Source organism: Silene latifolia, chromosome 4 (assembly GCF_048544455.1).
Source record: "Silene latifolia isolate original U9 population chromosome 4, ASM4854445v1, whole genome shotgun sequence".
NCBI lineage: Eukaryota > Viridiplantae > Streptophyta > Magnoliopsida > Caryophyllales > Caryophyllaceae > Silene > Silene latifolia.
Window position 1 is genome coordinate 33,186,937 of NC_133529.1, and position 26,758 is coordinate 33,213,694.

The 26,758-nt window shown below is 34.4% G+C and overlaps 2 protein-coding genes across 2 annotated transcripts; one reads left to right on the forward strand and one right to left on the reverse strand.

Moving 5' to 3' along the window:
- Window positions 1–10,566: 10,566 nt before the first annotated feature.
- LOC141653400 (3-ketoacyl CoA thiolase 1, peroxisomal-like) lies at window positions 10,567–16,519 on the reverse strand. Its single transcript, XM_074461154.1, has 14 exons — window positions 16,275–16,519; window positions 14,978–15,054; window positions 14,756–14,840; window positions 14,545–14,671; window positions 14,084–14,182; window positions 13,416–13,483; window positions 13,236–13,343; window positions 13,082–13,159; window positions 12,727–12,859; window positions 12,549–12,645; window positions 12,124–12,247; window positions 11,579–11,687; window positions 11,364–11,447; window positions 10,567–10,972 (listed from the first exon to the last, which is right to left on the reverse strand). Exons 1-14 carry the CDS (start codon window positions 16,365–16,367, stop codon window positions 10,920–10,922), a joined length of 1,335 nt encoding a protein of 444 aa, XP_074317255.1. The 5' UTR covers window positions 16,368–16,519; the 3' UTR covers window positions 10,567–10,919.
- Window positions 16,520–23,807: 7,288 nt separating this feature from the next.
- Window positions 23,808–25,553, forward strand: LOC141651353 (protein FAR1-RELATED SEQUENCE 5-like). Its single transcript, XM_074459070.1, has one exon. It carries the CDS (start codon window positions 23,808–23,810, stop codon window positions 25,551–25,553), a length of 1,746 nt encoding a protein of 581 aa, XP_074315171.1.
- The last annotated feature ends 1,205 nt before the right edge of the window (window positions 25,554–26,758 follow it).

Genomic DNA, 26,758 nt, shown 5'->3' on the forward strand with positions numbered 1-26,758 from the left:
TTGGTGAGCTCTTTGTACCAGGCACGCGGTACCTGTTTCAAGCCGTATATCACTTTAGACAGTCGGCAAACATGAGAAGGGAACGAGGGATGGATAAACCCTGGTGGTTGTGACATGTACACGGTCTCAGAAAGAGACCCTTGAAGAAAAGCATTGTTAATATCGAGGTGTTTGAGAGACCAACCTCGAGTGATGGCAAGAGTAAGAAGTAAGCGGACAGTAGCGGGTTTTACAACGGGACTAAAGGTTTCAGAGTAGTCGATACCAGGTCGTTGGTTAAAACCCTTTGCGACGAGGCGAGCTTTATATTTATCAATGGAATTATCCGGTTTGTATTTAATCCGGAAAATCGATTTGCAACCTATGATATTGTAAGAAGGTTATGGGGGTACAAGAGACCAAGTTTGATTGGTGAGGAGAGCATTGTACTCATGTAACATGGCTTCTCGCCATTTAGGGTCATTGATAGCCTGTTTGACAGTGGTAGGGGCGTGTGAGGGGGAAAGGATGTGAGCAAGTTTGGCGTACTTTGGATTGGGTTTTCTGATATTGTTTGAGAGACGTGTGCCACGGGAATGCGTTGGAGGAGGAGGAGGTGGAGGAGGGGGAGGGGGAGGAGGGGAAGGGGATGGACTGACAGGCGTGTCATTTACGGGACTGACAGGAGAAGCCGGAGTAGTGGCAGGAGTGCGAGGGGTAGACGGCTGTGATGGCGAGGTGGGAGGTGATTGCGGTGGAGTGGGCTGACTGGGATTGGGAAGAATGACGGGAAGAGAGAAGGTGCACCAGGTTTGAGGGTCTGGTATAGGCTCAGGTGTGGTACAGAGTTGTGTATATGGAAAGACATGTTCGACAAATTTAACGTGGCGAGAGGTGTAGACCCGATTTGTAAGAGGATCCAAGCAATGGTAGGCACTCTGGGATGAAGAGTAACCCACGAAGATGCAGGGCTTGGAACGTGGCTCAAGTTTGTTGGAGGTGTAGGGACGGAGCCAGGGGTAACAAAGACACCCGAAGCTCCTGAGTTTGTGGTAGTTTGGATTTTGGAGAAATAATTTTTGGTAGGGAGAAGTGTTTCCAAGTGAAGGTGTAGGGAGCCGATTAATGAGGTAGGAGGCAGTAACAAAGGCAAAGGACCAGTATGTGGGTGGAAGACCAGTGTGAGATAAGAGTGAAAGCCCGGTTTCGACAATGTGACGGTGACGGCGTTCGGCATAGCCGTTATGTTCAGGTGTGTGAAGAGGAGAAGTGAGATGAGTGATGCCAAGGGAGGAGATAATTGGTGCGAGTTTGATGTACTCGCCACCATTGTCAGAGTATAGACTAAGCAAAGGTTTGTTGAAGAATTTTTCAACAAGAGCGCGTAATCGAGTAAAAATAGCAAGAGTGTCAGATTTTCGACGTAAAGGATACAACCATATGTATTTGGTGAAATGATCTACAAAAATAATGTAATATTTGAAATTGTCAAGAGAGTAATGAGGGGATGTCCACACATCAGAAAACACAAGTTCTAAGGGAGATGAGGAAGTAAGCGATGAGATAGAAAACGGTAATTTGTGACATTTATTGATGTTGCAGGGATTACAGTGCGAGAAATTAAAATTACTAATGGATAACTTGAAATTATTATTGATAAGTTTGATAATAGGAGAAGCCGGATGACCAAGTCGATGATGCCAGGTTGCTAAGGAAGAGACGGCACCAACGAAAGCAGCAGGAGGAAGGGAAGGAAGTCATTCATAGAGGCCGGATTTATTCTGGCCGTGTAGAAGAGTTGTCCCCGAGGTCCGATCCTTAAGAAAAAAAGAGTCATGTGAGAAATAGGGTTACCTAAATACAAAAGATATAAGACTTGGTAAAGAAGCTAACAATATAGGTAAGAATATACAATGAAATAATATTTACGAGATATTAGTATATTCCTTAATATATAGTATGATGGATAAAATACTTTCAATTCCCATAAGCAAGGTAAATCTTGTGTAACTGGGAAGATCACAGAGCAAACATAAGAAAGAATACGAATAACTAAGAATCACACATGGTCTCTAGACGTGTAGGCTTAACATCCCAGGTAGAGATACGGAAAATGTATTAACATCCCAGGCGGTGATTCAGAAAATGTATGACGCTGACACATACAATTACTAACATTAAGAAGATAGATATCTACAGAATCGGGTTGATTTAATAAGAAAATAGAGTATAAAATAACCGAAAGAGAAATTTTTGTAGAATAAGCTGGATGTAGCATCAGCAAATAGACAAATACTGATTTAGAAATTCAATCGAAAGAATACCCTATGCTAAAGAGACCTCAATTTTTTTCTAAAATAGAAAGAGAGACAATAAAAATGAGATAGAGAAAGTAAAAAATTTCGATAGCTCTAAGAATAATGTATAAAAATTATATACCTGTTACTTAATATAGTAGATCATATATTTTTCATTTTTCATTAAAAAACGTCTTCTTTCACCTAATCCCATGAAGTTGTATGGGGTAACATAGTAGGTAATACATATTTTCTTCAAAACTTTCTACTCAATTCACCTAATTTTACGAAGGTAATAATTTTCATTACCTTAGTTATGATAATATACATGCTTTGATATCTTCTCGTGTGATCAATCTATTCATTATCATCCATAAATACATGCAGGCTGCAGCAAAACCATTTACATGTCAATAATGTTTATTAAAATATACAGTACTCCGTATGATTGAAGCAATATACGATGGGAAAAATTATGACAAAAATAACCAAGAGGGAAACAAATACATGAAAAGGGGCAAGTACAATGGTAATAAGTACCAAACTATCAAAAACAATAGACAAAAAAAAACGAAGCAATAAGAATTGTGGTGGTTTTCATAGCCAAATCAACTATATATACCAATAATACCATATTGTACTCCCTACTATTTTGCATGGTTCCCAATTCTAATACAACTAAATCTCTCTTCAACATTTTAAAAAAAAATGCAGTGGATAAATGTGGGAAAAAAAAAAGAGAATTAGTAGAATTTGAACGGGATTGTAATTTCTATTATACCATAAAGATTTTAGATAACGATTCATTGTATAGATAGATAGATAGATATTGATTATAATTATTATATCTTCTGCATTATCTGTTTGGCCAAATTTATATCTTTTCGTACATATTAATATTTAAACTATATAGGCGTTTTACAAAAGTTGGAGACTCTAGAATTGCCTGAAAAAAGCCTCTTTTATATATATACTAGATTTAATGCCCGTGCGATGCACGGGCCTATTTGTATAATATTCTATATTGACTCTGTAGTAATTGTAGAACGGTCAAGTTTATTACCCGTGCGATGCACGGGCCTATCTCTAATATTCTTTCGTATATATTTCAAATGTAATTAAATGATAAGATGTCGCCTGTGTAAGTTGGGGTTTTCACAGTGCTCAAGACAACTCTTGACTCTATTTTTCTCTATTTATACATTATTTTAGATGTTTTGTAATCTTTTTGTCTCTGAAATATATTCCCTTCTTCATTACCTGATCGTTTCATAAATACCTTTCATTTTATTTTGCCATCCCGGAGAGTTCAATTTAACTTTTTCCTGGATTGTACACACTCACTTATCCACAATCGTGTTTATCTTTATCTTTAATTATTTAATATAAGTCGAGTCTCTGAGAGACACTAAAATAAAATATGCTTGATAGAAGTACGGATGACTCTATATATAGTTATATACCGATATATTTTGTGTATTATTTCAGTTTGTATACCTCTCAAATTCTATTGTAATTCTTTATTTTTTAACATTATTAAGATTTAGATATACTTTTCTGCAAGAAATTAATAGCAAAAGTTGTTGAAGCTCTATAAAACTCCATCGGTTCGTAAAATTGCAAACTTATAGTTCAATTCTAATACAAACACCAAGTGTACGTAAATCTTATATTAGCATGGTCATATATGTATTTTTTATTTTTTTTATAACTCTTAGAATTTATAGTTCCATTCTAATACAAACACCAAATGTACGTAATCTTACGTTAGCATGGTCATATATGTATTTTTTATTTTATTTTATATCTCTAAGAATTTTATAAAAGTGGGACTCTCTGTAATCACTCGAAAAAAGCTGTAATAGATTAAGTTCTTCTTATGCCATGTCATATTTTATTAGTTCCAATGTTTAAGAACTTTTGCACACAATAAATGATATTTGTATAAAGTTCTTAAATAAAAAAATAAAAAATAAGTAATTGGTCATTTTTCAAAGTATGCTTATTAGTACTCAATTCCCATGTATAAACAACCAAGTTCTTATTTTGGAACTCAATTCTTAAAATTAAGAACAACCTTTTACTTACAATAGAAGAACTTATTTTGGGTTCATAGTAATCACCCCAAGACTAAGAACCACTATTGCTATTGTTCTTGAAGATTACATTTTATCTTTTAATTAGCATTAATTTTCATATGATAAAACTTTTATTATTTCTAAATAGGAAAATGAAAGAGCGTCACCGGGTGACACCCAATTTGAACGCCACCGTCTCACATGGGGTGAGTGGGGACCCCATCAATTAAGAATGGTTGTGAGAGAGTAGCACCTAATTTAGCGCCACCCGGTAACACCCTATCACTATCCTTCTAAATATATGCCCTATCACTATCCAAATAGGAAAATGCAGAGTATACGTGTTTGGCTTGAGGAACCTTTGAATCAACCTGAACCTACCATCCCACTTACTGATTTACCAATATTTTTGCATTCCAATTCCACAATATTCTTCGTCGACTCGTTCCGTAGACAAAGTTCAAAGAAATTAACACCCAAAGTATAGAACAATTGTATATGACAATATAAAAAGTTGGATAAAAACAAAAATAAGAATATGAGGGAAAGCAATAATAATAAGTATATCTAAAGTCAGCCAACACGGCCGCGTCTTATCAACTCAATATGTTTTTATATACTCCAAATACACCTTTGTGAGATCACACATACTTGTGTAAGGCGGTTTTACAAAAAATTATGGTAAAACGGTATCTTATAATAAACACTTTTACCCATTAATAAGGTTCCATCTCTGAATTCAACAACCAGATCTACGCACAAATTGCAATCCCGATTGTACCTGAAAATTTATCGCAAACAATAATATTAGAGATCGATACTTTATATCTTTGTAATATACTTCCTAAAAAAAGCATCTAATATATACACAATCAATGTTTGAGCTAAAAAATTAGCTTAACATGCAATCGTAATAAATTAGAGAAGGGAGAGATATAGATGAATTTGATTCAATCGTCCATTCATGCATGTATATATAGTCACAAAGTTATTCAAGTTTAATAGAAGTCCTTTTTTGTTTAATGATTACGGAGCGTGTTTGTTTGAGAAAATAATTATCTTATCTATTTCTTATAGTAGTATTTGGCTTGTATAAGGTGTCAGTGTGTTACCACCGATATTTTACGAGATATGTTTAGTTGTTCATAGTTGATATAGTTTAATTCATTATTTAATTCACGTAGTTTATTTTTTTTCTTTTAATATTTACTTCAAGAGTTTCGCGGAGATTGGAGTCTCTATAATCGCTCGAAAAAAGCGATATTTTACGAGATATGTTTAGTTGTTCATAGTTGATATAGTTTAATTCATTATTTAATTCACGTAGTTTATTTTTTTTCTTTTAATATTTACTTCAAGAGTTTCGCGGAGATTGAAGTCTCTATAATCGCTCGAAAAAAGCGATATTTTACGAGATATGTTTAGTTGTTCATAGTTGATATAGTTTAATTCATTATTTAATTCACGTAGTTTATTTTTTTTCTTTTAATATTTACTTCAAGAGTTTCGCGGAGATTGGAGTCTCTATAATCGCTCGAAAAAAGCTTCCTTTATTAATATAGATAGATTTATTGCTTCATATCTTATTTTAATATTTATTAATTTAGATATTATCTCTTATTTTATTGGTTGAAAGTCGTTCAGGAAACTTGGACTCTCTGTAATCGCTCGAAAAAAGCTTCATTTATTAATATAGATAGATACTAGTTGGAAAGCCCGTGCGATGCACGGGACTCCCATTAGGATTATCTGTAAAAATATATTCTTAAGTTAATAAAAAAGTCCTACTAAGTTATCATCGATGGAAAAAAAAAATCGTGATTGGTATAGATGATAACCAATGAATTATTAGTGCTTTTAGTATAAAACTTTTGCCATCAATTAGTATAACATCAAGTGACATAGTTATAGTATGTCGCTAGCTTTTCCAGTGTTACAGGCACAACCGGTTTTTAATTAGATACAAAACGCTTTCTCTATAAACATGATGGAGTTCACCAATATGAACCCTTAATAACGAAGACATATCTTTATGAGTTTTGCAAATTATTTTACAACTACGTAAAACTGAATGATGTTACAAAAAACAGCAGGTATCATAATTATATATATTTAGTGCGTTGAGAGAAAATGTTAGATCTCTTATAACATAATTTTACCTTGACTATTTACAATTAAGAGTATTTGCTCCTTATAGACATCACGCAATATTTCTGGTTCTATTACATAGAATGCACGGACACCTAGTAGTATTATATGTGACAACATCAGTTAGTAGTTTATGTCATTTTTTATAATAGTTGGGTTACCAATTTAGTTTAATAATGTCAGTTAGTAGTATACTCACTCTGTCCCGGTCATTTGTTGTCCTTTTTCATTTTGGAGTGTCTCAGTCATTTGTTGTCCTTTCTATTTTAAGAATGAATTTGATGAGTAATTTGATAATTCACACTCAATTTATTCCACTTGTCATTTAGTAATTGCCCCCTCCCATTTCCTTGGTCTTTGTGCTAAAACCAAAGGATAACAAATGACCGGGACAGAGGGAGTATATTTTATGGCACAACTGAAAACGTTATTTTACGTTACCATGGTCTGCTAATAGAAAACTATTAAATTTAACAAAAAGTCAAATTATGCTAAAAATGGAAGCAAACAAAATTTCGGGGGTTGATTTAGATGAGGACAGATTAATCACCAGTTCCTATTACAAAAACGCGACGAAAGCGTTGTGACATTTGGTATCCGTTGTATACTAACATTCAAAGATATGATTGGATGATAGAGTTACCGTTCTTATTGTCTTAGCACCATCTATTTTTTTTACCGAAATAGTCTTTGACTACTTATCCTTCAAAACTCCATGCAAAATATATAATACGACGTCTTAATTTGGTAAATTATGAAAAGTTCTTTGCGAACAATGTCCTTCTTGTGGCCTTCATACATTTGGTCTTTATCATCGATGTAGAACCTTAATCTCTCGAATGACGTTGTTCTTGAAACTACGTAAGGCTGACCATTAATAAAAACACTAAAACTTGTGAGAGACGGTCTCTCACTAAGTTATTGAGAGACCAATCTTTCGTACCATTTTATTTGTATTTCGTACCCTTTTTATTATTGTTCGTGACATAACAATTTCGTACCTATTTACATAATAAATGTACCCATTTTATCATTAATCATGATTTGTACCTATTTTATTATCTTTAGTACCATTTTTTCTTAAAATAGTACAATAGTCTCTCAATAAAGCTTATTAAGAGACCGTCTCTCAGGAGACCTACTCTAATAAAAATTAGTTTCGGCAGGTAAATTTCAACATGATTTAGTGACTGTCTCTAACTCTAGTTTATTGTTATGGCGCAGCATTAGAGCGGGCAAACAATGACACGACACGAAAACACGGCAGGAATTCGATACGAAATTAACGGGTTTGGGTTGACATTTAACGACCCATTTATGTAAGTGGGTCGACACGAACACGACACGAGATTTAATTGGGCTAGGTTTGGGTTGGGCAATCTACACACGAACCCGACACGAATAACCTATTTACTAAATTAATCACAAATTTTCTTGATACTCACATAAATATACTTACACTTTCCAAATATGACATGACACGAAAACACGACACGAAATTAACGGGTTAGGGTTGAGGTTTGAGATTTGATGACCTATTAATGTAACTGGATCGAGACGAACAAGACACGAGATTTAATTGGGTCGGGTTTGGGTTGAAGAGTTTGTGACCTGTTTAAACGTGACACCTGAACCCGACACGACCTGCTCTGTTTGTCACGTCTACGTAGCAAGGCCTCTACGTATATTATCTGTGCTTAAAAACGAAAAGAATCTTTGTATCTGAGGAAGTCATTACTATCCTCGGGTTTAGGACTTTTTGCCGACTTTGGAACCCGTAAGTATCTTCCCTTCTACTATGAGTTTTCGAGGGCGATTGATAATAAGAGAGGTCCTGTTATACCACACTTGGTTGAGCATACTATTATGAGTTATATTAAAAAAATTCATGATGTATACTCTCTCTCCCCTTCTTAAACTCTTTCATCTTGCTTCTTAGAGGTCAGACTTTTATAATTTTGACCATTAATATGTCGAAAATCATGATCAAACTTCCGCATTAACAATTGTGTAGAAGCAATATGGAAGATCATTGCAAAGAGGATGGAATACATTTAGTGTGAAATTCCTAAAAGATAATGAATCTTACTCTCAAATTAAAGTCTACACCAACCAAAATACCCGACCAAATCTCGCATAATGAAAACAAAAGCGACGCCTAAAAGTAAGGATGTCAAATGCGGGATAAGACATGATGAATGTCAGACCTTCTCATACCCGTATTTAATAGAAAAATTACATGCCCCTACTTGTCGCAAGTAAAAAATTTCAAAATCATAACCGCTTCAACTTTGGGAGATCTTAAAATAGTTTCGTTCCATTTAAATGTCATATAGTCGTCTATTCTATAACTTTCTCAAATAATTCTGATATTATTTTACCCATATATAACACCCATAATTGGCACGATTTAAAATTCAGTTTGAGTCTAAAACTTTATTTATATTCGCTACATCCAAGACAAATGTGATATAGTTGGACACTTGTGATAGATTTTCCTTTTTGATCAAATTAATTTACTTTTTTCTTATTGTAGAGCTAACAATAATTTTTATTCTTATGTAGAAAGCTAACATTTATTTTGATCCAATTACTTATTTATTATGTTCCTCGTGATTTTGGAGTATATATGTACCTTGTGTTACAATGTCTAATTGTTAATATTTATTCTGAACCAATAACTATAATGGAAATTATAAAATTAAAAATGGAACTTAAGATCAACTACTAACAATAGGGTCAAAAATACGTAAACATTAGCAAAAAAAAACATCAAGAAGTAATTAATTAGATATGAGGAAGGTCGGGAGATCATGAAAAATCTCATATTTAAGGCTTTATTTCAAAGAAATTAGCTATTGAGCAAAATTTCATTTATCTTAATTTTTTTGTAAATATTTGATAGATAAATTATTTACCAAAATAAGAGTAGCATGTGAGAAATAAGTTACCTGTTTGTTTTTTATTCATTCAATTTATAATATTAAATATAGAGAACTTATTATGTTCTTTTATATCATTTTACCAAAAAAAAAACAGCTACCTTTCGGTTAGTTTGCCAAACATTTTTGGCTTAATCAATTAAATTATCACCTCTTAATTTTCAATTATCTTTTAAGCTACATTTTTAGGTTTCAGTTAGTATGACAAACGAAATTTAAGATATATTAGAGTTAATTATATTTTACTCCCTTTTGAAATCCACATTTTAAAAATTCCTCCCTTTTGAATTTTTTTTTGCTAAAATCACTCCCTTAAGTTGCATTTTTTTAAAAAAAAATTGCTCTAAACTTCAATTTAAGTGACTTATTTTCTCTGTTTTTGAACTCTCCATCCATTTGTCTACATAGTTATACCTTCAAAGTATATAAATTAGCTAAGACGCAAACAGAATAAGTTCAAAAACAGACGAAATAGGTCACTTAAATTGGAGTTTTGAAGTAATTTTAGGAAGAAATGCAACTTGTGAGTAATTTTACCAAAAAAAAAATCAAAAGGGAGTAATTTTAAAAGTGTGAATTTCAAAAGGGAGTAAAATCTAATTAACTCGATATAGTATATGAATAATGTTTATATTATAATTAATATATACCATATAATTAATTACATTGTGTTTTTTGAGTATCACCTACTCGAATAATCTTATTAAAATAAATTTATTCTACTTATATTAGGATAACTTTATTAAAATATTAAGAAATTTACTTTTATTAGGATCATTTTATTAAATTTGTTTCGAAATCTACTCTTATTAGGAATTCTAAAAAAGTTGGACTCTCTAATATCGCTCGAAAAGTTTCTGTTTTATATATATGTATGTATTGATTGATTGATTCATTTCTTTTGTGTTTATACAGAAACACCCATAAAATTTAATTTATCATTAAATGATAGTATAAACGTCACATAAATTCTCATTTAAGACGACACTATCCCTCTTACGGGTCAAGTATCATACCACTTGAGTGTATATATATAAGAAAAATATGTTTTTTTATCCTATGCATTCTTATATACACAAGTGATATGTATTAAACCTGTCTTAAGTTTAAGACATATAGTGCCGTCTTAAAGAAGATTTATTGTAAAAGTCATATACTCTTTTCATATTACTTAAAACGTTAATTAAATTACATGTACGTTGAATATCTAATTAAAGACTTATTTAAATTGTCACGGCATTCACATGTAATAACGCACATTTATATACTCCTATATCCAATAATAGCGCATGTTATTACGCCGTGCATTTTTTGCACGGGTTTAAAACTAGTTTGAGTTTTGTTATTCGGCCTAGTTCAATTTTTTAAGAGTTGAAGGAAATCGTTTCCCATATTCAACTCATCGATAAGTAGGAAATAATGAGACGGTTTTATAAACCGCACTGCAAGGGCAAGTAGGAGGTTTTTTCTAGTCATCACAAATCATAATCTCCTCTTTCGAAGACGGCTGCAGCTCCCATTCCGCTACCTACAAATTCAATAACATTCGATAAGAGACTCATTTTAACATCATGAATTGTGAAAATGACAATTCAACCTTAAGTCAATCCGACATCAAATACATTGATGTCTCCAACGTTGAAGTCACTAAAGAAAATTTCATAAAATCAGGCATGTTTTCAGATCTCTCAGGTGCTATTAAAAATATACCCTAATGTGAGCGTAGACCCTACTTTTTTTCACAAAAAATTTCATTACTCAGATTTTTAATATAAAAGCAAATATATTGAATTTGAAATCCAAAGGTGTAAGAAGCGTGGATCGAGCCCATAGGTCATATAACTAAAACAGTGACACAGTAGAAGACCGATTAGGTCATTCAGAAGGGCACATGTTAAAAGAAGGCAGGGAGAAGAGACCTATACACATGGAAATGACCCCAAAACGGCAATCCCTTCCTCTACGTTTCATCTCATGCAACAAAGTCGCCACACAACGAGCACCTGAAAAAGGTACATCAGCAATTCTCATATATACTTGTCCTGGAATTGCAGATGCTAGATATAAGTGAAACATATTTCCAAGTTCTACTAAGCAGCTACGCTACTAAGGAGTATATTAGAGTATTTAATACCTGTAGCACCAAGAGGGTGTCCAAGGGCTAGTGCTCCTCCATTAACGTTAACTTTCTGAGCATCCAGGTTTAGTTTCTTACAGCAGTATACATATTGCGATGCAAAGGCCTGCCCACAACAACAGGTTCCTTAACCTTACTTTGAAGTATCATCTTACAGTAGTGAAGCCATGTAGAAAGGGTATGTCTGAGTTCGTACTAAATTCAGAAGTTATACACATCATATATACTCCATCAACTGTATTATTGAGTACTACAAGTCAAGAATTCTGTGTCATTTTGAATTTGAGAACTTATGCATGCTTGTGAACATAAACGTTACCCTTGTGCATGCCTCAAGGGCTCCTGCAAATAGCAGGGAACAGGTTTCTCCCCATGACAACAACACAATATTACCCCAATGGCTCCCGCAAATTGCGGGGTAAGGAGGAGGAGGAGGGAGGGAGTTGGATGTACGCAAGCTTTAGATAACAACTCAACAAAACAACATTATTGCTCATGATGACCAATAATGAAAATTGCAGCTAACCCTGTTAATGCAATACCTCATTTATTTCAAATAAGTTGACATCGCCAAGCTTTAGACCAGCAGACTTTACAGCTTCTGGAATTGCAAAAGCTGGACCAATCCCCATTACACCAGGATCCACGCCAACAGCAGCAAAGCTCCTAAATAAGCAATGGGTGACAAATGGAAATAAGAGATCATCAGGTTTCATTTCGCACAGATAGTCAACTTTTGCAGCCTTTTAGACAGACCAATTAACTATCTAATATATCGGTTTCTCAATATGTAGGTTAGTACCGGACTACCACAGGGCACAGGGTAAACTTTGGTAAAAAAAAATACTCCGTAGCAAATGTTGAAATCCTGCTATGTCCATTAGCCGTCACAATTCATAAATTGCAGTCATACATGTATTTCCATAAAGAATTTGGGGAAGGTGTCATAGTTCGTAGGCAAAATTACCTAAACACGCCGAGAATTGGAAGCCTTCTCTTATTTGCTAAGCTTCTTTTCATCAAAAGCACTGCTCCAGCCCCATCACTCACCTGACTAGAATTGCCTATGGAAGAAACAAATTTACAATCAATCACATCCTTCTTGTCCATAGTTAGATTTACTACAGATCTAATTTCTGACATACCAGCTGTTGAGGTACCATCCTTTTTGAAAGATGGCTTTAGTTTTGCCAAATCCAACATGTTAGTGTTGCTTCGTACGCCATCATCCACTGATACAGTGATATTTTTCTCCTCCCCTGTTTTTGGGTCAATAATCTAGGAAACAAAATGACAAATGAGCAACTGGAACTTGGCGATCAACATTACCCGATGCCTTAATGGCTCCCGCGCCTAATGGCGGTATGAAGGAGCATACCCCTGTGTTTACAGCATAGTAGCTTCCAACGATTTCTACTTCACAATAAAAAGGAAAACCTAGTTTATTGAGTCATTTTGCTTTATTTTTGTCATAAACCAAAAGGTTTTATCCACGATTACCTTTGTCGAGACGGGCACAATTTCTTCCGTGAATTTTCCTAATGAAATGGCTGCTGCAGCGCGTTTATGAGACTCAACCTACAATACATCTACAAATGGATTAATATCTTCTGACCGAAGAATTGCACCATGTTCAAGTAATGAATGGGCTTACAGCAGCCTGGTCTTGTTCTTGCCGTGTCACACCATAACGCTCTGCTACATTCTCTGAAGTTAATCCCATAGGAAGAAGGCAATCTTTTGCTTGAGGAAACTCTTCTACCTGTCACAATGTTGTTCACTGTTAAATAAACAACCACCAAGTTTGATGAATGTATATCTTCAATAAAATTACTTTTGGGTTGATCTGTCGAAGCCTATCAACACGATCAAGTGTCATGGATTCCACACCAGCAGCAATCCCTGTTCCAATGTAAGAAGAAGATTTAAATTTCATGTGGTACTTAACCAGTAAGATATCAGTCTCTTGAAAGTGGTCCCATACTAACATAATGTGAGGCCAGCCCAATTCAACTAAGATCTCCACCCATATGCTCATTAATCCACTCAAAGTAGACTTGAAATAAATAAATAAAAACCTAAGCCATGACATGACTCAATCTCATGATAATCTTATCACCGTCTCATATAAGATGATGCTTTGTGATGAGCAATATGTCGATAACATGCATTTACGTGAAGCTCCTCACAGGATGCCTATTCTGACATCTTAGAGAGCAAAGTCATCGAATGCTACATTCTTACTCGTGCAATATCAAATAGGCCTTATTTAACTCGATTTGCCAAATACTGTAAACCCCCAACAGATCACTATCTGATTCAAGCGTATTCAGTATTCACACCATGGCGTTTGATCGAAATCTAATGTTTCTAAATTCAGATACTCAAATGAGTTTCTGAAATTACTAGTTCATACCAAATTAGACACCACTATTTTCAACTAAACCTTCTAGTGCTTCCTACCTTCCTGACAGATAGATATACACAGTATAATTTCTGTACCTATGTCATAAAATCCTGCCTTTATGTAGGCGGCTACATCAGCAACTGCTTGAAGCCCGGATGAACACTGCCTGTTCACAGTTCTTATCGGCACTGTGTCTGGCAAAAAAGAGAAGAAACATTCAGATTCCACATATGATGTCATCCCTCAACTGACGACTTAAACTGTTCTATGTACCATTTAATGATAAATCCAATTTTCATTTCCACCTTTTGATTCAACGACAGCAACAATAGAGCGTCAATCCCAAATTAAGTTGGAGATGACTAACATGAATCGTCATATTTGAATCGTTAATGATAAGCAAGACAATAAAAAAGAATAAAGAAAAACTGGAGAAAGGGGAAAAGCAAAGGAAAGCACAATAAATAGCTAATGTATAAATAAAGTTATTAATATACTGTTTCAATCATTTCAACTTCTCGAACTATCAAGAACAAAGAAAATTAAACAAACTGACCTGGGAAACCAGCATAGAACGCTGCCATCCTACACTCGATTGCTCTAGCTGAACCCGGGGCTAAAACTGTACCCACCACAATATCCCCAACCTCAGAAGGATTAATGTTTGTCTTCTCTATCACTGCCTAAAGTTCCATAAAACTTGAAATCAAAATATATCGTTCTACATTTAATATCATCAAGTGTTTTGTTTGAGCAAGTGAAATCACCTTTAAGACAGGAGCAAGAAGATCATCAGCAAGTGTGTCCTTGAATCCACCACGTTTTGCTTTACATATTGCAGTCCGATAAGCGCTGTTTGATAATTAAGTATATGCCAAGAAAAAAAAATGCGTAAAATATTGAAATAAGTAGAAGCCTCTTAGAATCATAACCACATTACCAAAGAACACCCACATGGACAAAACCAATTGCAATGACAAGTGACTTACGCAACAATTACGACATCATCTCCAAAAGCAGCTTTTCTTTCAAAAGCTCCATCATCCCCAGCTGAGCATATCAAAGGCTGATTTGCATACCAACCAGAATTTATAAGACACAAAGTGAAATACAGTCAACCCGTTTAATTGTTATGACGGAAAAAAGGGCTAGAACAGCTACTGTCAAATATCAAATGACATAGCTAATTACGTTGTAATACAATCTAAAGGTTGGCAATAAACACAGACCTCAGCAAACAGAATTGATTCATGCATTACAGAACTCTAGGCCAACAATCACAGGAAATTAAACAGTAGACTGTAGTTTAGAGCTCTGTGTGCATATGAAGGATAAAACTGTAGAATGCTTAATGCAGCAACTTGATCCACTCCAATACCCAAAAAGAACTACCCGGGTAGAACTTTAAACTCGAATTGACCCGAACTGACTAAATATTGTTGGATCCATTCCAAAATAATTGTCTGAAGCCAATCAACCCGATAAAGGCAATAATAACCCATCTGAAATGGCCCTATTTGACTTGAAATGTTTAATTCGAAATCTCATTGTTAAAAATGCATACCGAGTGCCTGTTACCGTTTTATACTCCTCTTTTTCAAAACTACCTCCTTTTGTAGGGAGTAAATCATTTTTCAAAAATCCTACATATTTCTATCAAAGTCCAGACTCCATACCAAAGGTCGGTTTTGGCTAATTAAGGGCAAATATGAACATCTTTCTTACTGATATCCGGCCTAGAATGTATTTTACTTTGGCTAAAATTGGCTTTCACTACGAGTTTTACACGAATTGTTAAGAAAATGTAGGAAGTTTTTGAAAACGATTACTAGAGGTAGGAGTTTTGAAAATGAAGTAAAAACTCCTTGGAAGTTACTACAACAAAATAACTCTAAAAAATACTAACAAAAACCAGAATCATGACTTGAAATGGCCTGAATCAAACTCGATTACCCTAAAATGTTGCAATTGACGGAAAATTACCCGAATGTTGTCTATATGTAATGATTACTTTGTTATTGAAGATGTCTCATTCATTTGTTTATTTCGGAATATTTTTGAAGCATAATTTGATCATCTCCTATTATCCACTTGTCAATCAATAACATACTCACAATTTCACAAATGGTCGTCCCCTCCTATCAAAACCAAAAGTAAACACGAGCACTGAGGGAGTAATTTACTGCTCCTAACTTCCAAGTACTAACTAACAAATTTGTGAATTGAATAAAAACATAAAAATTCATCTAGAATAAAAGCTTGGAATTTGGATTATCATAAACTTACAAAGATGGTAGAATTATGAGGTTGAGGAGTGAAAGTAGAAGTGGGATTAAGATGTTGCAAAAGCACTTTTTGCCTGTTGATTGCCTTCTCCATGTCTCTCACTTTGTTTTTTTAGCTCTCAATGTCGCGTATTATATACTTTGATAGAGTAGTTGATATTAACAGAGTTTCCCTTTTAAAATTAGTGGATACTCGTCGTGATTCAAAAATGTCAAGTAGTAGAGAAATGATTGGGCACTTTCCTCGTGATTTCACTTGTTTTTGCTCAACCTTTTACGAAGGGGTTGCTACAATTTCGGCGAGGTTTTCTATATTCCGCCTTTAGTTTTATTCATTTAACCCTTAACATATTACCTTATTATTATCCTTAAGTTATTAAAACTCCTTTATATATTACTTTCTTTCCTTAGATCCTTTTTTTTCCTCGCTTACGAATTTCGATTTCAAAATTTAGAAAACCCGCTTTAAAAATTAACAAAATAAAAACCGCTTCAAGAAATCGGAACCCCATATATCACTTTGTTCTTTACGTATTTTAGTAACGTTGATTTTCGTATATTATTAAACGATAATTAATAACAACGACAACTAATAACCAAAAACGATTATTAGAAACAAAAAATGAAGACTAGAAACGAAAAAACTTCAAACAGTCATAACATTGTGCTCGGTTGTCCGATTTTGACGAATTTTTTTTTCCAAATCGCTTAACTTTAAAAGACGAACACAACGGTAAAAACTAAAAAATAAAAATAAAAATTGAAAAGTGGGCCCATTCTTGTCAAAAACACGAATTGGCCTAGGCCGGTCATGTGATTTACACGAATCAGCCATAGCCAGTTCATGTAAATCACACGAATGGGCCTAGGTGTAACACCCCGTAATTTCGAACCATTAATATTTTGCGGAAGTAATTTATTAATCAAATAAAATTTGATATTAATGTATTTAAAGTAAAAATAATTCAAAGAAATATAATTTTATTATATTTTGAAGAAAAGTATTTATTTTGATAGTTTCGAAATGTTTAAAAATAGTGTAAACCGTGTAAAAACTTTTTATTTCGAAATAAGGGCATATCGGGGGGAAAATGACAATTCTATTGAAAATTGGGCAAACGATTTTGGAAATGGGTGGTATGAGTATTCAATTTTCTTGTAATCTCGTGTTTAAGAACTTTGGTCTTGTCGGAATTTGCGTTTGACAAACGGTTTTAATTATTATCGAAACGAGCCAAAACCGACTCGTAAAATCCCGACTAAAACCCGCACCTTTCCTTTCCTTTCTCCCTTACCCGCGGCACCCTCCCCCTTCCTTTCTTTTTTTCTGATTTTTCTTTCTATCTTCATCTTCCTTCATCTTCTAAAACATTCCAACACCATTTTCATCAAATTCAAGCTAGTTTTCCACATAATTTCTTCATTTCTTGACGGATTTTCGCATAATTTATATTTCCGGAATCCTCGCGTCGAGATCTATAACCTGGTATATTTTAATTTCAGTTTTCTTGAAGTTGTTTTAAGACGAATTTTGGCACAATTTCGGTTTTTATGCTTATTTTTGTGTTTTATTTGTTTATTTAGGTGAAGAATTGGAGGACGAGTTTGGGGACTCGTATATTGTCGAGGATAGTGGCTAGTTGCTTGTTAGGGTTTGGTTTTCAAGGTGCTAATTGCTCATTTTCTAGCTTAAGGTAATATATTTGAGTTCTCGACGAATAATCGTCACATTCTTTGCTTTTTGTATGTTTTTGTGATTGTTGTTTGAGTAGTAAATTTTCACATGATAAAATGGGTTGCATGCATGTCTAATGCTTGTCTTTTGTTAGTTTAAGTTAACCATTTGTATATTATTGTTTAGAACAAATTTGGATGAGTAATTATTTGATGGGACAAATCCGCGGGTTGGCTGGAACGTGTCATTACCGGACCGAGACATTTTCCAATGTTTCCAAAAATATGACAGATTGAACGGCGTCGAAAAATTAGGTGGTTTAGCCACTTGAATCACTCAATTCGGAGTCCGTATGAGTATTTGGCGTCGTTTTACCGAAAAATTTATAGAAAAGTTACTGTTCACAGACCCGCGGTACTGTTCATAGCAGTGAAACAGGCCCGTGACGGGCCGCGTCAGGCCCGTGCTTGGCCCGGGTTGGTCCGTCGCTCGTTTCGCGGTTTTTCATGCTTTGTTCATCGTTTTAGGTTCATTAATGTTATAGTTAGTATAAGATACATATGAGTACACTTAGGAAATGAATCATATTAGTAGTAAAAATTATGTTAATGGTAAAAATTATGTTTATATTGGTAGTTGCACATGTTAGGGTAGATTATAAAATGAAATTGTAATGATTAGGCTCAAAATGAATTCTATAGTGATAATTGTAATGTTTTGTTGATTGTCGAAAAATCGAGCCTTAGTCCCTTTGGTCGATTCGATGTCAGTCAATTGAGTGATTGGTCAGCCGCAATTTAACCCGTACCTGTCGCAGGGCTGGGGTTGCGGGTAAAAATTCGGTTGGATGAAATTTTATATGAATTGGATAAGCGGCCTTTTTTCTTGTTTTGGGCCATTTATCAAGTTTTTAAGTTCACATGTATAGTTGGTTGAATTTAATAGCTTCTTATATTGTAGAAACGGCCCTAGATTCCCTGAAGCCTTTAATATTGTTAATATTGCTAGAAATGGTATTGGTATTAAATACTTTCTTGCAGGTTGTTGTGTTTGTCATAGATAGGTCTTTATAGTCTCTGACGAGTATATGTTCACTGCTTAATAGCCTTTGTGTTCCTGACTAGTGGATTTATATCCAAGTTGGGGCATGACCTCGTTACTTATTTTGATAGTAAGTGGTCAGCTTAAATACTAGCCAACCCTTTGATGGACTCCTTAGGGTACTCACTTTGTTTTAGAAAAATTGTGGGTCTTGGGTGCGGTGGTGTGTATCCGCATGTCTAGGTCTCAAGTGATTTTAGGCTAGGGTTGTGTTGTGTCTTGGCCATGTTTTATTAATATTAACCGCTGAGCCAAGATACCGGTTCGATTACCTTCCCTACCTCGTGGTATAGACTCGAGTTACAGAGTGACTATTGACCGTACTAAGAACTTATGCCTGTCTTTGATATATTGCCCTTTCTTGTATGGTAATTTTATGAATTGTAATAGGTGAGATGTAAGCCGGTTACAATTGATAAAGTTTGGATTACTATTTGTTATATGTTTCACATGATAGTTTAATTTGGTCAGTTTAGGGGTCATATGTTAGAATACTTGGTAATTAAATGATTTATCATGCTGTTTACATGTTTCACTACATGTTACATTAAATATGACGTTTCGTGGCTGGGAGGACTCGAAGTTACTCCCCACTGAATTGTGGCTTTCGTGTTTGTATAAAATGCGATTGACAGGTTGAAGATTTAGATGGGGACACAGACGAGCTAGTGAGCAAAAGGAACCTTGGACCTAGTTTGGCTATTTTTAGTAGTAAACCTTTTACTTCTTGGTTATGTATATATTTTGATGGGACATATGTCTCCCTCTTTTACCTTGGGTTTGTATCTCTATGTTCTCGCAACTTTAGTTGGGTTATGTAAATTAGTTGGTTTGCATTTGCAGGTATTGGGCACTCTTAAGTTGGAATTGTTTGTGAATGGTTTAGGAAAGTTTTAAAAATTACAGGTTTTTGTCTAGTTGAACCAATTACAAACATATCCTGTCAGTTTTTCGGTAGATTTTACGCCTTTATTTATCGCTAAATTTAAGGGTGTCACACTAGGCTAGTTCATGTGGATTACACGAACTGGCCATGGCTGGTTCGTGTAAACCACATGAAACGGCCTAGGTCAATTCGTGTGTTTTACATGAATGGAGCATTTCAATTTTTATTTTTATTTTCGTTGCGTTCGTCTCGTCAAAATAAGTGAATTGAAAAAAAAAATCGTCGGAAACGGACACCCGAGAACAAAATTATGGCCGCTTAAAGTTTTTCGTTCTTAATAGTCAATTTTTGTCCCAATTTAAATCGTCATTAGTTATCGTTTATGTTATCAATCATCCTCTAACATAGGTAAAAAGTTCATTAATTCGTTAGTTCAATATTATTTTTTTGTTAATTAATCGGTAATTACTACGATAATTCATATATCTAATTTAAGTTCACTTATTTTCGATTAATCGATACAAAACAATGTTAGAAATATATTCTAAAGAGAGAGAGACCGCAAAGTTGGAAAGTTAAATAAAAAATGCATTCCATTTGAAACAGTCGACCCAACCACATAGATGCCTATTCAGGATTAAATATGACCGACATGTCCCATTCCCATCTTTAGCCAAGAGTTAACAATTTTTTCAAATGTTATATCGAAAATACTTTTCCCGTCGAGATATGATTCATATGAATATAATATCTTACACATTTTCTTTTTTTAAATCTATCCCTAAAATATGATGAAATGTAAACATTATTCAAATCCGCTAACAACTTAAAACTATAAAAAAATCCCTACTTTTTTTCATTAAATGTGAGTCATGGCAATGCAAGCACAAAAAATGTGACAAAGATGGCAAGACGAGTTCATTCTTCGACAACAAAGCCGCCCTTATTCAACACGGGAATAGTAAACCTAAGAACAATTGTAGTTTATGTGATACTTGTGACTCCTATTTTCATGATCAAAATGCTTTTTTGAATCATGACGATCCCAACTAATTAATGATATCAACGTTGGTAAGTTTACCTCATGCTTTCCAAAATTTTCCCATATTTTCCTTAAATTTGCCTTAACTCTACGGCTTTGTTTGATAAATGGTATATTGGCTAAATTTTAGCATATTGGAGAAGTTTAGCATATTTGACTTACGAATATGCTATTTAGAGCGTTTGATAAATAACATATTGAAATAGTATATTGGGGTGAAAAAAAAATTGTCTTCTTTACCCCCTAAAAATTATTAACCTTCCTCTTATAAATTTGGTAAATAATTTGTTCATGTCCTTATTTGTCATTTTACAAAGAACCTAAATAATTTGCTAATCTGAAACTGTCAATTACTAAATATCTCTAAAACAATTCTGCTAAATAAATCTGCTAGTCAAACCTGCTAAATCATTCTACTAGTCAAATTTGCTTTCTAAATCTGCTTTTACCAATATTAATCTGTTGTTTACCAAATAAGACTTACTCCCTCCATTCAACTCCACAAGGCCCTTTTCTTTTTTCACGTTTGTCAACACGTGTTTTATGCGGTAAATATCGTTAGCTACGTATTTGCAAAAATTATAAAAGTTAAGATATTTTTAATGTACTCGTAAAGACGAATCAAACAAGATCCCATATGAATATATTTTCACTTACGTATTGAGAGAAAATTGATAGTGAATGCTCACTTGTGAATAGTGTGTAAAATAGAAAAGGGTCTTGTGGAGTTGAATGGAGGGAGTATGTATCATCATTTCTATGAATGTCGATTTCGTTTCTTAGATGTGCGTGTGCTCTAATATGTGAAATGAGCCAAGGCCGGATCTGACCTACTACAGAAAGTGCGGTTGCACTGGCCCGAGACAAAGAGGCCTCGTATGAAAAAAAATACAATATTTGTATGTGTATTTGCATAATACATTGGCACAATATATATATATATATATATATATATAGGGTCGGGGTCACGTACGAACTAAAGTTCAGTACGAATCGTACGAACTAACCCCCCTATAAAACAGTCGAAATTCTCATCAGTTCTTCAGACACCATTAATGCGATAAAAACACGCGCATCTTGATTTCTTCGTTTCTCTTTCCGACACCATTGCTGCGCATCAATCAAACTCCATTATTGCAGCTCGGAATACAATCAAGGTAAGTTTTAATTCAGATTTCGAAACAAATCCAATTTGAAAACTTAGGGTTTGCTTAACAATTTTAACTTGAAAAAATTAGATTTTGCTTATTTTTGATTTAAGATGGTATTTTGTCGTTTTGATTGTAGATTTGTTGGTTCATAACTTGATTAACATTATTGTGATCGAAAAATTAGAGTTTCTTTGTTGATAAAACCATCAGATTTTGGTAATAATCTAACAAGAACGATTTTTTATTTCAGATGGTAATAATTGAAGAAGAAGATTCGGTAATGGCAGAAGTTATAGGTAACTACTGCTGCATGTTCTTTGTATCCAGCAAGTTAAAGATGTGTATGTATGTAGATGTATGAATGTGTCTTCAAAACTTGTTTTTTACATTTAATTTGAAGGGGGGAAGAGGATTAATATATCGTGATAAATTATTTTATTTTTGCTGCTAATTGAGACCCAAAATAAGTTGCTTTTAAAAGTTATGTGTATCTAGGTAGTTGAGGATGTGTTTCTGTCAATATGAAAAAATGTATGATTGTGAATTTGGAGGGAGTATTACTTTAATGACAACGCCGTGTTTGCAACATCTGTCAAAATGTATTCCGCGTTTTCGTATTCATCGACTTAGATGTTAAGGCCTTGTTTTAATTTTGGGATTCTGTTTGGAACATCTGTCATAGTTGATTCCAGGATTCTGGGATTCTGTTTGTAAGCAGTGACTATCAATAATGGTCTAAAAAGTGTATATAGCCACCTGAAGGTGTGTTTCTAGAAGCATTTAAAACTGTATCTAGCTACCCTTAGACACCGTAGAGGGAATGGGATGAAAATGTGGAAATAAACAAAGGTAACAAAGTGTATCTAGCTTGACAAATGAGTGTATATAACTAGGTAAAGGATTGTATGTAACTTGAGAAAATAAATTCCGGGTTTCACTACCTAGGATTTTGGGATTATGTTCGATTCCGGAATTCTGTTTGATTCCTATCTTCTTGCTTATAATGTAAACTGAGTTCTTTCCATTAGCTCAGATATTGATTTTCTGTGCAGACATTGTAGAAGTTACTAATGTGCAAGCGTCTTCAAGTAATTCACAAGGAAATCAGTTACTTGTCACTAATGCACCGAATGAACTTCCTTCCAACAATGTACCAGGTACTAAATTGTAACTTTTAATTAATTATTGTATTGTCTAAGAAGCTTGTGTAGGTTGTAACGGATAAAATTACAATCATTTTCTTTTGTTTTTTTTGTTGTTGTAGCCACCCCAGAAGTTGATTTCGATAATCAAATAGTGGGTTGCCGAGATGCTCAGCAGAATTAAAACCAGCATTGTGGATGAAATTTGCAACTTTGGAAGAAGGCATACATTTTTACGAGGAATATGCCAAGGTTTGTGGGTTTCTTACTAGGTTAGACTCAACAAAATTGGTTGATGGGATTGTTACACACAAGTGGTGCGTGTGTAATAAACAAGGCAAAAGTAATCACAAGGGTACAAAAAGGAAGAGGACCCTTACACGAATTGGTTGTCAGGCTAAAGTTAGTTTTAGAAGAATTTAGACGGGTGAATATGAGATTTATGATTTTGTTGAGGTTCACTCACATGCTATGAATACGTCAACAACTATGATACATCTGAAATCATGTAGGGATTTAAACTTGGTTCATAAAAAAATGATAATGGATAATGCCCATGTAAACCATGGTCCTGTGCAAACATTTAGGATGTTCAAACAATATGTGAAGGGATACAAAAATGTGGGTGCTTCTTTACAAGATTTCAAAAAAATTTCAAGGGATGTTGAGAAATACATCAAAGAATATGATGCCCAGATGTTAATAGAGAACTTCATGCAAAAAAGGGCTATGTCTCCATCTTTCTATTTTGACTTTGATGTGGATGATCAAAGCAGAATAACTAAGCTTTTCTGGGCAGATCCAATATCAATTAAAAATTATGCCCTTTTTGGTGATGATGTTTCTGTTGATGCCACTTATAACTTAAACCAATATAAAATGGTGTTTGTCCCTTTCACGGGTGTTGATAACCATAAAGGCTGCGTTACTTTTGCAGCGGGTTTGATACGAAACGAAAATGCAGAATCATTTTCGTGGTTGTTTCAAAATTTTGTAACGGCTATGGGTGATCGCTATCCTATTACTATAATAACTGATCAATGTAGAGGCATCAAAAAAGCTGTTAAAGGTGTGTTTGGTGACAAAACACGCCACCGACTGTGTATGTGGCATATAATGAAGAAGTTGCCTGACAAGGTTGGTCCATCGATTTGCCAAGACACGACTTTTTTGAAGGAAATAAACTCAGTTGTTTGGGATGTAGAAATCACTCCAGAAGATTTTGAATCGAAATGGAATTCGATAATTTCCTCATATGAGCTTTGTGATAACAAGTGGTTGAAGAAAATGTTTAAGCACCATGCTCTTTGGATTCATGCTTACATTAGAGACACATATTTGGGCGGGATTTTGCGCACAACATCAAGGTCAGAGTCTGAAAATAACTTCTTTGGAAACTTCACCAACCCACATGTCACACTTGTCGAGTTTTGGATGCGTTTCCAAACAGCAATGGATGCTCAGAGATGGAAATATTCTAAGGTAATGGCTGATGATAAGAACTGTTATCCAAAATTGACAACCCCTCTCCTTTTAGAAAAGCAAGCTTCCGAATTTTACACGATCGTTATATTTTATATTATCCAAGTAGAAGTCCAAGCAGCATGTTATACTTGTGGCCATTTACCATCACCAAACGCAACTGGTGAGAATGATAATATTTCAATAATTGATCGTGAGAAAGAGAAGGAATACAAAGTTGATTTAAGTGATAATAAGTTTTCTTGTTCTTGTAAGATGTTTGAAAGAATTGGGATACTCTGTAGGCACATTTTATGGGTGTTGAAAGATAGGGGATTTGATCATATACCTAAAGAGTATTTAGCACTTAGATGGAGCAAATCTGCAACCTCCCACCCTCTTTCTAATGTTGTTGGAAAATCTGTCCTAGCTGATTGTGTGTCAATCGAAAGTCGCCAGAACAATTTAAGTGAATTATGGTCGGAGGTATTTAATGCAGTCTCACTTGTTGAGGATAATGAGGAACATTCTGATGCGCTATTTCAATTGCTCCGGAGTTTCAATGAAAAGTTGATTATTTCAGTTAAGTCGGGCAAGTCAAAAGATAAGAAAGCTGAGATTGAGATGCTTCTTGGGTCAAAAATTCCAACTGAATTTATTGTTCTACCACCAGAGAAGTGCAAGAATAAGGGATCGGGAAAGAGGATAACATCAAACAAGGAAAACGCAGTCTTGGAAAATGCAAAGCCTCTGAGGAAATGTCGTGCTTGCGGTGAAATGAGTAACCATGATAGTAGAAATTGCCCGAGTCGACTCCCTTGAAACTGATTTCAATGGGATTTGTAGATGTCACTCAAAAAAGTCTGTTATGCTTTGTAATGTTATGCTACTCACTTAAAAACTGATTTCAGTGGGTTTTTGGTTTATGTGGTTCATGTAAGACTGGTTTTGTATAAACTTCCAACTTTTTTTTTATTTATGTTTTTAGGCTGCTGTTTTTTTATTGTTTTTATACTGACTATGAACTCATGGAGTAAAGAGGGTGTTAGTGTTACACTGTGTTCAATAGGGAGGTGGGCTGACTAGAGTGTATGTAGCTAACGGAAGGACTGTTACTAGCAATCCAACAAAGTGTATGTAACTAACTTAGAGAGTGTAACAAGCAGTCGAAAAAAATGTATGTGGCCAACTGAAAAAGTGAATCTAGCAGTTCAAAAAAATAGGATTTCGAAAAATTGAGAAAGCCAAAAGGTAGGATGCAACATCATTTCAATGAACTCTTGAACCTCAAATTACTCCACGAAAATCGCTTATTTGTTTTTTTAGGCTGCTGTTTTTTTTTTCTTTTTTTACTAATTATGGACTCGTGGAGTGTAACTAGCAGTCCAGAAAAGTGTATGGTCACAATGCGTCATTGTATACTTGTGTATAGAAACTAGGAAAACACGTCATCTCTTTTTAGAAATTTAGCCAACTACTAAAGCTTGTCTTGTTTCTATGGTCTTAAATTTTTCATATTCTTAGATGAAAAAATGGACAAACAATTCTGAATTCTCCTACAAAGATGACATTTGTATCGAACCTCCTTTTCTAAAACAACTGAAGGAGTGTATCTAGCAGTTCAAACAAGTGTAGCTAGCAGTCCAAGCAAGTGTATCTAGCTGCCCAGAGATGTTCAAAGTTATTTGCTTAACTGAAGAGTAGCCAAACTTAACAAAAATATTTCCCTTGGATTGAAACGTTATCAACTTAGTCAACAACAAGTATTACGCCATACACTATCAACAAATTATCCATGTTTCAAGTTCGAAATACTAGACATAGTCACCCAACTTAATCAACCTCTTCAAAGTACAAATCACTATTGTAAGAAAAATAAAAATGTGAACTGATGCCGAATCCCTTTGAAATGAGGCTTGATTAAAAAAAATGATCCAATAATCTTCATCATCAACCATTGTGAAAAATCGCCTGGAGATTAAAAAAAGAATGACATGAGCTTTAATTATTTTAAAGCAACTTATGGA